Source organism: Jatropha curcas, chromosome 4 (assembly GCF_041381405.1).
Source record: "Jatropha curcas cultivar XTBG-Jc1 chromosome 4, XTBG_Jcur_1.0, whole genome shotgun sequence".
Taxonomy (NCBI): Eukaryota; Viridiplantae; Streptophyta; class Magnoliopsida; order Malpighiales; family Euphorbiaceae; genus Jatropha; species Jatropha curcas.
Genome location: NC_143154.1, coordinates 32,255,345 through 32,266,058, shown reverse-complemented (window position 1 = coordinate 32,266,058; position 10,714 = coordinate 32,255,345). Strand labels below are relative to the sequence as shown.

At 37.6% G+C, this 10,714-nt stretch overlaps 3 protein-coding genes across 7 annotated transcripts; all 3 read right to left on the bottom strand.

Annotated features, from left to right (window-relative positions):
- Positions 1–294: 294 nt before the first annotated feature.
- LOC105645553 (uncharacterized) lies at positions 295–1,243 on the bottom strand. Its single transcript, XM_012231171.4, has one exon. The coding sequence runs from the start codon at positions 580–582 to the stop codon at positions 397–399; it is 186 nt and encodes a 61-aa protein (XP_012086561.1). The 5' UTR covers positions 583–1,243; the 3' UTR covers positions 295–396.
- Positions 1,244–1,396: 153 nt separating this feature from the next.
- On the bottom strand, positions 1,397–5,088 carry LOC105645554 (protein NTM1-like 9). Of its 2 annotated transcripts, none has more exons than XM_012231172.4 (7): positions 4,922–5,088; positions 4,651–4,827; positions 4,031–4,323; positions 3,168–3,476; positions 2,655–3,038; positions 1,946–2,335; positions 1,397–1,857 (listed from the first exon to the last, which is right to left on the bottom strand). In XM_012231172.4, exons 2-7 carry the CDS (start codon positions 4,814–4,816, stop codon positions 1,570–1,572), a joined length of 1,830 nt encoding a protein of 609 aa, XP_012086562.1. In that variant the 5' UTR covers positions 4,817–4,827; positions 4,922–5,088; the 3' UTR covers positions 1,397–1,569. The 2 variants fall into 2 exon arrangements, with proteins under 2 accessions (XP_012086562.1, XP_089576290.1); XM_089720164.1 differs by having other exon boundaries at positions 1,946–2,323; positions 4,922–5,074.
- Positions 5,089–5,800: 712 nt separating this feature from the next.
- Positions 5,801–9,333, bottom strand: LOC105645555 (RING/U-box superfamily protein). 4 transcript variants are annotated; one of them, XM_037635524.2, is made up of 8 exons: positions 9,182–9,333; positions 8,580–8,875; positions 8,118–8,252; positions 7,985–8,027; positions 7,482–7,538; positions 7,285–7,399; positions 7,060–7,190; positions 5,801–6,406 (listed from the first exon to the last, which is right to left on the bottom strand). In XM_037635524.2, exons 1-7 carry the CDS (start codon positions 9,233–9,235, stop codon positions 7,060–7,062), a joined length of 831 nt encoding a protein of 276 aa, XP_037491452.1. In that variant the 5' UTR covers positions 9,236–9,333; the 3' UTR covers positions 5,801–6,406. The 4 variants fall into 4 exon arrangements, with proteins under 4 accessions (XP_037491452.1, XP_037491453.1, XP_020539711.1 ...); XM_037635525.2 differs by having other exon boundaries at positions 5,801–6,229; XM_020684052.3 differs by having other exon boundaries at positions 5,801–6,056; positions 7,103–7,190.
- Positions 9,334–10,714: the final 1,381 nt, after the last annotated feature.

Here is a 10,714-nt window from a genome sequence, read left to right as displayed (position 1 = left end):
ATTGGACATGTAGATGCAGAAGAATGCTTGAATTTATGCGAATGAAACCATCGGCTTGACGGCCCATCCTCACCCCAACATCTCCACATGCCAACGCTGCATTGTTTTATCATCTTCTTGATAAAAAAATTGCTTTCTTTTAAGTCGTACTAAAAATAAATATCCAAAGAAAGGCTTCTACACTCTTCTAACGAGGCCACGTGTCACTTCTGGAAAATGATAACTTAATTAATTGAATCGACTGTTTGATTGATTTCAGCTAAAGGCTAAAAGTAAAATTAAATCAAACAAATATTGAAGATTGAAGAACATTAATCTAATCAAATCAAACAAACTAGTACAGAGAAACAAAATCCTCCAAATATGTACACAGAACCGGAATTCAAAACATTGTAATTAAGCTGAAGCAGGACCTCGAATTAAAGGAGGAGGGTGTGAGGAAGAAGCGAAAGGCAGGCTGCGCAGAATGAGGAAACGAATCCGCCTTGGGAAAGGGGCTTCATTAAACATGTGCTCCAGCATCCTTGCCAGTACCGCCGTGTACTCCTCCAGCAGCTCTGCAACTATGGCCACTAGTATCATATTCTTTCTTTTACTCCTCTTTAGAGTATAGATCTCCTTCTCTGCGGAATCTGTCAAATCGAAGGATTTTATTATGTATCTTAACAGCCACTGTGCTTCCTTTCTAGTTCTCTCTCTTTTAACTATTTTTTATATGGGGACTTTGAAGAAGATAGAATTGGGGCATACCACGGCGCCTCAGCAACAATAACAAAAGCCGCTTAATTTCCTTTTTTTTTCCAATGGGCTAGGCTGCTACGTGGCGGCCAAAAAGTCATTGAACAATGATATCCTGTGCTGGTTTTAGATTCTTCTGGACCCTTTTGTTTTTTTATTATTTGGCTCCCTCCGAAATCCTAATCCTTATCCAGTCCTCTTCAATCTTCGTCCACTTGTTACCTCCGATCCACTCCAGTGCTCACTTTGTAAATTTATTTAATTTGGTTAGGTTAAAAATCATTGCACAACACACTAATAAATAAACAAATGACTTTTCTTTCTGATGCATAAAAAATTGACCTTATCCAACCACAACATTCTCAAAACAAGGAATTCTCATAATCTTTTCGATGGCTTAAACTGTATATTGAGAACTCGAGAGAGAAGAGACCTTGGACTGGAAATAATTCTTTAACCCTACCTGCCAATCGTAGCAAAATTATGTTTAGCAATTAAATTGCTAATAGTTAGCTTTTGATCGAAAAGTAAATCGACTTGTAGTTTGTCTTATCAGGAGTTCCAGGAACAGAGGTCAGCAGCATTAACAACGTCCTAATCCTAACAATAGCATCGCTGGTAATTACTTGTTGTTCAGGAACAAAGACATCATTGCACATTTTCTATAAGCTAAGCTAATATCGACTGCTCGTTATACATAAAGGTTATCCAATATTTCACACACTGCACCCTCAAGCAACTTATGCCCCAATCCATAATGCTAACCCCTCCTTATCAATTAACGATACTCTAATCTATTTATCTGCACTGGCATATGTTCAGAGTAAATTATCATGATCCAAGACATTTACAGATTCCAACAAGAACGACAAACAAGATAAGGACTAGCAAAACCCTCAATAAATAAACTGGTGATGAACCATGGCTGCTCTTTGCAGGAGCTGCATCTGGAATTCTTGAGGACCCTGTCTCACTGCTGTCAAAATTATCATCCCGTTTCACTCTTAACCTCAAATTTGAAGAAGCTTCCTTGTTGATTTCTCTCTTCTTGTCAGAGTTCAGGAGTTGATTTTCCTTCACCAACTCATCCGATGAAGGATTATGTTCTGCATCTCTAGCCTGCATCAAATCATATATCATAGGCTTAGAAATTGAAGAATATAAATCTCAAAGGAGGTTTCACATTGTAGCACTTGATGACACTTACCTCAGTTATAGCTGATTCTACTTCTTCATCTTCTTCGTGACTTGCATCTCTCTCCACCATGTTTCCACAAGAACCAGTAGAATATTCCATCTTCAAACGGAGTCTTCTTGGAGCAGTACCCTGAGCAGCAAAGCTATCTGCATATGGACGCATCTGAGGCTGGCGGGTTCTGATCTTGATTCCTGTTCCAGTGACAGCACTGCCAGGATATACAGGATTCATTAAGCTGCTTGATTCTTCCATACTATTTAATGCTCCAAAAGCGGATGGAGCATCTTGCACAATAGAGTTATTTCCAAGGCCACAAATATTCCTCCCTCCAAGTTCTCCGTCGAAGGATGATGCCTGAGCTCCCCAAGGTCCAAATGAAGATTGCATCTGTAACAGCTCCTTGTTATAAAAACATAATGAGGTTCCCATTTCTTTTTTATTCTAGAGTAGAACAGTAGATGGACAATAAAACTAGTTCAGTTTCAAATGTATTAAATTTTCTTCAATAGCTATCAAATGAACTAAATTGGTTTAAGACTGTGAATTTGTGTTGAATAGCTGATCAAATCAACTGTGTTAAGTACCTTAAATTACCATACAACAAAAGTAAAATTACGAACAATCATGTAATTCAACTTTCTAAAAGCCACACAAGCTGAACAAGAACCAGTAGGTAAGCATAGTACTTAAAAAAACCATCAAAAGACTGTATCATTACCAGGACTTGAAAATGATCTGTGTCAGGTTCATTATATACACCATTATCCTTAACATGAAAGTTTCCTAGCAGCATATGACTAGCCAAATGAGTGTTGCTTCCAATAGCTGGGTTCTGTTGATTGGTCAATTCTTCACCAGAACAGTCATCATTGTTGTTGAATACCTCACCCAACAACTCTGTTAAGGAGACATCAGGTTCACTAGCACCATCCTGAAAACGGAAGCCATTCTGATCATTGCCAAAGTCACAAGCATACGGGGAATCCATGTAATACGGTAGGTCTGCATGAATGTGTGATTGCACTGGGGAGAACACTTTGCAATCAATATCACCAGATGTGGGTTCATATCTATGAGAATTTTCCTCAGATGGTGGATGTACCTAAAATAAAAGGTGGGGAAAGAACAATTAAAAAAGATGCACTCTCAGAACACCAAGTATTTTCATTATGATTATCTTGTATAAGGTGGAAAACAAAAAATGCCAAAAACACAATAATCCAGTTCTCACCACCATATCTATTGCTTCTGCTGCATGATCTTCAACATCTGAATGACTATTGCAGCTGCTATCAACAGGTGCTGCCACACTAGGGGTCATGTTGTCTGCTTCATCTATCAGCCACTTAGCTATGCCTTCAGATTGTTTGCCTACCTGCACAGCAGATGTTGCTGTTTCTTGAACTAAATCTGATGATGTGTCATCAGGGGAGGACTTAGAAGTGGTAGGGGAATATCCAGTTTGCTCTACTTCATCATATTTTACAGTATCGGTCTTTTCTTCTGGCTTTCGAAACAAGCGAAATAGGACAAAAGCACTCTGTACCAGGTGAAGTGAGGAACTGAATGAGTTGAACGTATTAACAGCATTGCATTAGATAAATATATGTATAGTATATAACGTAAACAGTTATAAATATATAGAAGCATCAAGACCATGAGGTAAAATTAGAAATTGATTTCTTTTTCTTTTTTTGGAAAGAAAAACACAATAACCTCATCTACTTCAATGTACTGGTATATAATTTGTTAGCAACGCCATATCTAGCCCTCTCTCAGCAAATTTTTTGATAAAGTTACATAACATTGTTGTTGAAGAGTAATAAATAGACGAGAATGACACTTTAAAAATGTCTAGATGGAGATCAACAGTAAACACTTGAGAAACTCTAAGAGCACCAACCACCATACTACTCTACTCAACAGAGAGCAACACCCAAACTACGAATGTGAGATCAGATGAGAAACATAGTGCAAAGAAACACAATAGCAAAATATAGACACAACATAGCTATGTGCTGAAAAGAATGTAAGGTAGGCATGCTCTGCAACCAATTTGACAGTATACTTTGGAGCAAAGAAGTAGAGGAGAACCTGGCCAGGGGCAGAGCCATCAAGATCTTTAAGAGTAGGGCGGTACTCGTGCATAATCCAGTTGGTGCGCTCGCCCTTTGGAGCACGGCCTCGATAGAAAACTAAGGTCTTCTTCATGCCAATTGAGATAGGATTGGAGCCTGACTTTCGAGATTTGATGGTGCGATCCTTGCCTGTTGCTTTCCAGTAGCCAGCATCCGTCGCTCTGTTAGACCGTTGACCGTTGGGATACTTCCGGTCACGCGGGCAGAAGAAGAACCATTCAGGATCATCCGTCTTTATTACCGATAGCTCTAATCCCAAATAAAGCTAGCATTAGAGATTATACTACCAACCCTAAAGTTCAAATTAGTCAATGATACTAGTAATACACAAACCCTAAAGTTCAAAATTAGTCAAATTAGAGAGGAATCTTGCAGATTAAGGAAACCGACAGATGTAAAAAATAAGAAGAAGAAGAAGAATTATTCATGAGGAATAAAGGAAAGGAAAGGAAAGGAAATTGATCGAAGATTCAGGTAGGAAAAGAAATTATTTATCCTTTCTTTTCAGTTTTATATAAAAAATAATTAATAGAAAAATTATAATTATTAAAACAGCAAGTAGCATGAAATTCGAACCAGGCAAATCCCAGGGCTCCCATTTGCAAATATCGACTTCGGGAATGACCTCGACCTCAGAATTGCGGCCGTTGATTTTGAGCCTCAGGTAATGGTTTACGAGCTCTTCATCGGTCGGCCTGAATCTAAACCCCAGCGGCAGTGACTCCATGGACAGAACAGCCATTTACCGTTTTCCTGATTCAAATGTTCTCAGTAGTCACAGCTAAGTGAAAATGGATCGAGAGAAGCAATTTAGATTTTTGTTGTACGAAGAAGAACACACGCTTACCTGTCGGCTTTCGCTTTTAAAGCTCTCCTCCTTCCCTTTCCTTACCTTCGCGGTCTTTTAGACCTTAACTTTCAATCATATACCCATGCACTCCTTTTCAGTGACTAATTTATTTTCAGCCTATAGGTTTACGACACGACGACAAAATATCATGTAGTGGTGACATCTGATTGGCAGAAAGGGAATGACCGCCTAGGATAATTTCTTTTCTTGATGTTTGGTAAGTGATAACCGGGTTAAATGTGGGCCACGGGACCTCGCAATGGTCATACGCCGAGCTGGCTAACTCTGGATCTTCGTTTTCTTCTTACATACTATGTATTGTTCCCACAAGTGTGAACACACGATCTTCGATGGAAAACAAATGATTTTATACGGTTTCCATTTTCCCACGTACCTTGTTCATTTTTGAAATAAGTATTTCCTTTATTTTTGAAAGAAAAATAAATTAAAACTTTCTTGAGTCTGAATGTTTTTTCCGAAAACTCTTCCCCCTAACCGAAATTTAATCCTGCAACAAGGATATTTTTATTTTTGAAAGAAAAATATTTTTTAAAAAACATTTTCAGACTCAAGGAATTTTTTTTTCTTAAAAATATGTATTTTTTGCTGCTTGAATGAAATATTAAAATAGAAATTTATTACAAATTTTCACATACAACTACAAGATTTTAAAAATATTTTAAATTAAAAGTATACAAAAAAATTCATAAAAAATTAAAATTGTAGCCGTCGCCAACTACTAATAGCGGTTATCATTGATTAAGATGCATTTGGTCTAACACAATATGAAAGAATTTCAAAACCAAAATATAAATAAAGTTTTACAAATTTTTCTAATTACCAAAATAATAAGCTTTGATTTGATTTTTAAAATGATTTAAAATAAATAAGTTATTTTATTGAGATAATAATGTACAGGTATCCCTATAAATTTCTAGCCCAACGAAGCATCTTGCATCTCTCTCAACTCTCCACCTTTTCCTCCCTTTCCAGGTTTATGCGCAGTCCTATAGAGCACTAGACTACTCTAATAGTTTGCATCTCCTTTTTCAGTGCCATCTTCAGCTTCTAACACTTGTACTTCTATAGTAGTTCGCATCTCCTCTTCCATTGCCATCTTCAGCTTCTAACACTTATTACCATGGAAAACCAAGCACATAATGAATCAAGAAAGAACACGATCTTTCAAAGACTCCAAAAAATTGACAAGGCATTGCAAAACCAGGAAATTAATAAGCGTTCTTCAATATGGTATAGATGATAAGCAAATGTGCTTGGTGAAAGATTGAGAATAGTAAAAAAGTTCTGCAATGTAGAAATGAGAACAATAGTATTCTTTAGTTGAAAGCTTGAGCATCTAATAACTCGAAACAACCAGAAAATGTCAGATTTCCATAAACTTTCTTATTCCACACAAGACACAACTAGACCAGGTGTAGCCATCATGAAATTCTGCTCTGCTCGCTGGCACATGCCCATCCCCTACAAATTGCTCATTAGTAATTACTAATCTTGTACAAAGACAGCTTGGAAATGGTTTAAACGTCCATATATGTGCGAGTTGCAGATGCAGCTGCCATAGTTCTGGCAACAGTGCAATTCATTCTAGACGCCTCTACTACTTCAAATGTCTATGATTTTCAGCTGTCACTACTTGTAAAAGATTTGAAAACACAAAAGACCAAACTATTTCCATATTATCTAAAAATTCACCAATTGGTCCAAGAACCAAACCACCCGTCTTGCAGGCCTTAACCAAGAAGTATACTAATGCATTATGCATAACGTCTTTGAATCAGTAACCAACATGACAAAATATCCATCACAATATGGATGTAGTAGAGCAAACCAAAATTTGAAACAGCAGACAAACACGTTTAGGATTATTTATAACCAAATAACTGTCCAAACCCAGGGCATATACCTGAATATCATAAGACAGCTAACTTCGAGCCATTTTAAATTCAACTGAATGAATTTTGAATTCTTTGAAAGGAAAATGAAGTTCCCTAACAACATGGGTATACCAAAACTGAATATGCTAAAGCAGCAATGAACCCCACAAACAAAATAAAACTGCAAGCTGAATGCTTATATACAATGAACAGTAAGTTAAGAGATCTATACAGATTTACCTACAAAGCAGGATGGTAACCAAGATTCACATTAGCATCCAACCTTTGAACTACTCTTCTGAAACTCCATTCATGGCAGAATTCCAGGGCTAGCCGAAGCGCAGTTCCAAGTCCAAGCACCACAATAACACCTGCAGAAAGCCTCTTAGTTCAATATTATCAAGCATATTCTCCATTTAGTAATAAGAGGATTTGTATTTCAAAAAGACTAAGAAGTTCGATTACCAATTATGATGTTAACAGGCAGGGCAGAAACCCCAAGGGTAATGGATATCAGCAGATCCAATAACAGACCGCCAATAAGAATTGAGAACGCTACCCAAAGTGGACTAAAACAACCCTACATCGAAAATGAAGGAAAACATCACATTGAATATTTTATTCGTCAAACACATAAGCATAAGCATACATAACCTCCTTACCCTTTCAGGATCCCGTGTTCTAAAGTTTGGGTCAACCCTCCACACCCAGTAGTTTGTCTGGCCCATAAAACACAAAGGAAAAAAACTCAGAATGCAATAATTTATCCACACCCAACAATAAATTCATCCTACAACTTGGCTTTAGTTTTTCACAAATTTATGGCCATCAAGTAATGCTCGTGCATTAACAAAAGCCAGGGTGGAAAATGGCTCAGGAATGTGCCAATTTCTATACAGAAAGCTTTCACACGCTATAATTTCCTTTTCCCAGTTTTTCTTTTCCCAGTTTTTAAGAACACGCCTCTTAGCTTGACACCCAGCACTACTGTGACATGATTTTGCAAGCCCATGTTACAAGCCATCTAATCTAAGGCAGATTCACAAAGAGATATGGCTAGCATCACATCCCAAAACCCTCAAGCTTAAATATTTTATCCAATTTAGACAAGATCAAATTATTGAGGCCTTATAATCTATGGGACACCTGGTAAAAAAATACCTACGCTTGGCTGAGATTCTGGATGTGACACATTTGCAGCTACCTCTCTGCAAATAAATAAATAAATGACACAAATTAAGACATTCTTCAAGGCCATATCTATTTCAAAGCATGAATACACATGGCAAATGACTTACTGGCATATCTCACATTTGTTTGATCCTCTTGTACGAAACCAAGTGTCTATACATGACCAGTGGGCTTTTGCAAGACCGCCTTTGCATTTGCATCCTAGTTCTATGAGAACTTCTTCCTTCTCCTGCTGACAAACTCTGTAAGAATAGCATATGAAGTACTCTAGGTTATTCCAACTGTTAAACCTTTGGTGGTGCCTTTATCAAGGTTCTGTTTTGCTTCATTGCCTATAGAAGAGCTGTAGACTTCTTATCAAATAATGAAAGACTTAACATATGGCACTCTTAATTAAAGAAACTAACGCATATAATATATGATGGAAAAATATCAAGCAAAAGACAAATTTTACAAGTCCGTGATAGACAAGGTGCATCTTTCGTCATGTCAGAGCAAACGAGCAAAGTAAGGAATGAGGAATGCAGTTCCTTAAAAAGCAAGATCTATCAGAAGTACGAGAGGCATACCTGCACTGCTCGTGAGAGCTTGCAGTCCTCGACAAGTATCCCTTTTTTGGAGACTCCACACTGGGCAATTCCTCCTTAGCAGGGTCCACGTGAATCGCATGAGACTCAGCATTAGGTACCAGAACGGTTAGAATAGTGGAATTAGCACAAAGAGTAGAATCCCCTATTAAGACACCGCCACTGGCCTCTTGCTGTAACAACTCGGGGTCGTCCTGCTTCTCGAGGTCGAGCTCAACCAAGGACAAATTAACACACTGGTCACTACCTGCTTCTTTATTCGAGCCATTATTCTGCATCTGGTCCCAAACAAATGGCAAGTCTAATAAAAACAATTCATTGAGTCCAGAACCCTAGAAAAAAGTGAAATTCTTGAAAAGCCATTGAGTTATGTCTAAAGGCATCAAATTTTTTTAAAAATATTAAGTTCAATCAGACTAGGAATGCATTTGTCGAATCCAAATGACCTATTAAACTGGTGAAAACCGAAAACAGCCAATGCCCAGATGAAATTTCAATACAACAAACAAAAACAAGACTGAGAAAGGGGAGAACTTCACTCCATTGCGCATGAAAAAGAGAAAAAATGAAATGAAAGTCTATACCGGTGTCACGATCCAACACCATGGGCGGATCGACACTAAAATCTGAATTGGCATAAGGCTTCCAAAACCTATAATAAGCCTCGATAGACTAGATTCATTGTTCTGTATATATACACAACTTAGGCCCAATTCATTAAATGACAGTTCACATGAATCCTGGAACCTATCCAATATTTATATAGATTAATCATAAATAAATAAAATATGTATACAAATAGTATTCCATTTACTCTATAATTACAATACATTTCTAAAGACCTTGTAATTAACTAAAAGGTTTCACCGTTCCGATGCCTAACTAAGTTGCCTTCAAAAGGATTTCTCAACTTCCTTTAACCTTGAAAAGTTTTTAAGGTAAAGGTGAGCGCCTAAATTCAATGAGTAAGATTAAATAAATCTCTCATTCCATATAATTATAGAAATGCGTATATAAATCAATATAGTCTTCCGACTAATGATATGATAATTCAGTCATTCACACAAATGGCTAGCAACAACAATCACAAATAATAATACATTCATATAATCACATCAACTAGAAATTGGTCAGGCGTCACCAAAATGTCCAACGAGCCGTCTTCACACACGGCTCGCCCTCTCATAACATATGCATCAGCGAGCCGATTCCCTTTATATGGTCGACCAGTCTCAACCCACTTGACCAGCCCTCTTTATTTTTTTATACTTTCTTTTCTTTTTCATACCAACAAGAGGTCACCCTGTGGTTTGTTTATAAATTCATATCAAAATCCATTAGATACACACGGAGGGCCAATCTCCCATAAATCCAACAGTATTATAGACCACCCTTACAAACTCAACGGTGATCTACTTCATCCCAATTCCACACAAACAAGACATATACAATAAACCACAACTAATCAGTCAAACTCATAAACAACATATAATGCAACACATATAATAAATTATTAAATAATGCATTTGTACCTAAATGACATTTATCTATCATGCATGAATGCATAATAGTTATCCGTGTGCGCATGCTTAGCATTACCTGTGTGTGCACGAGTATATGTGTTTGGATAATACTAGTTATTTAACACTACTTACAGTTTTATTTTATGTTAGAAGCTTTTCTCCTCTCTACCTTCTGGTTGACTGACAAGGGACTTCTCGGGATCCGTATGTGACATCCCGACTCGGCAAAGCGATCTTAAGAGGACAGGTAGAGCGAAGCTCCTGGATAGCTTCTAGGATGACAGACTAGCTAGGGTAGTGGAATGCGGGATACGGGAATGAATTGAATCATATATCGAAAAAGGGGAAACTAATCATTAGATGTGCCTTTTGGTGGAGTGGCTGGAGAGTTAAAAGAACTTCAGGGTTAAGCGTGCTCGCTTAATAGAAATCTCAGGATGGATGACCTCTTGAGAAGTTTCTCATTTCACCTGCGGGACAAAACCGTGCGGGTCTTGCCATCTTGTATGGGCGATTTGGCTTGATCCAAAACGGACAAAACGGACAATTCCTCTGGTGATTAGAGTCGGGCGTGACACCGTAAAACATTTAACT

Excerpts from the sequence above, each read along its gene's own strand:
- LOC105645553 (XM_012231171.4), bottom strand. The coding sequence starts at position 582 with ATGATACTAGTGGCCATAGTTGCAGAGCTGCTGGAGGAGTACACGGCG.
- LOC105645555 (XM_037635524.2), bottom strand. The coding sequence starts at position 9,235 with ATGCCAATTCAGATTTTAGTGTCGATCCGCCCATGGTGTTGGATCGTG. Across the intron at positions 7,400-7,481 it reads GAACACGGGATCCTGAAAGG|GGTTGTTTTAGTCCACTTTG; the intron begins GTAAGGAGGTTA and ends TTTTCGATGTAG. Across the intron at positions 7,191-7,284 it reads GCCTGTTAACATCATAATTG|GTGTTATTGTGGTGCTTGGA; the intron begins GTAATCGAACTT and ends GGCTTTCTGCAG.
- LOC105645554 (XM_012231172.4), bottom strand. The coding sequence starts at position 4,816 with ATGGCTGTTCTGTCCATGGAGTCACTGCCGCTGGGGTTTAGATTCAGG. Across the intron at positions 3,477-4,030 it reads ATGGCTCTGCCCCTGGCCAG|AGTGCTTTTGTCCTATTTCG; the intron begins GTTCTCCTCTAC and ends CACCTGGTACAG. Across the intron at positions 1,858-1,945 it reads TAGAATCAGCTATAACTGAG|GCTAGAGATGCAGAACATAA; the intron begins GTAAGTGTCATC and ends GATTTGATGCAG.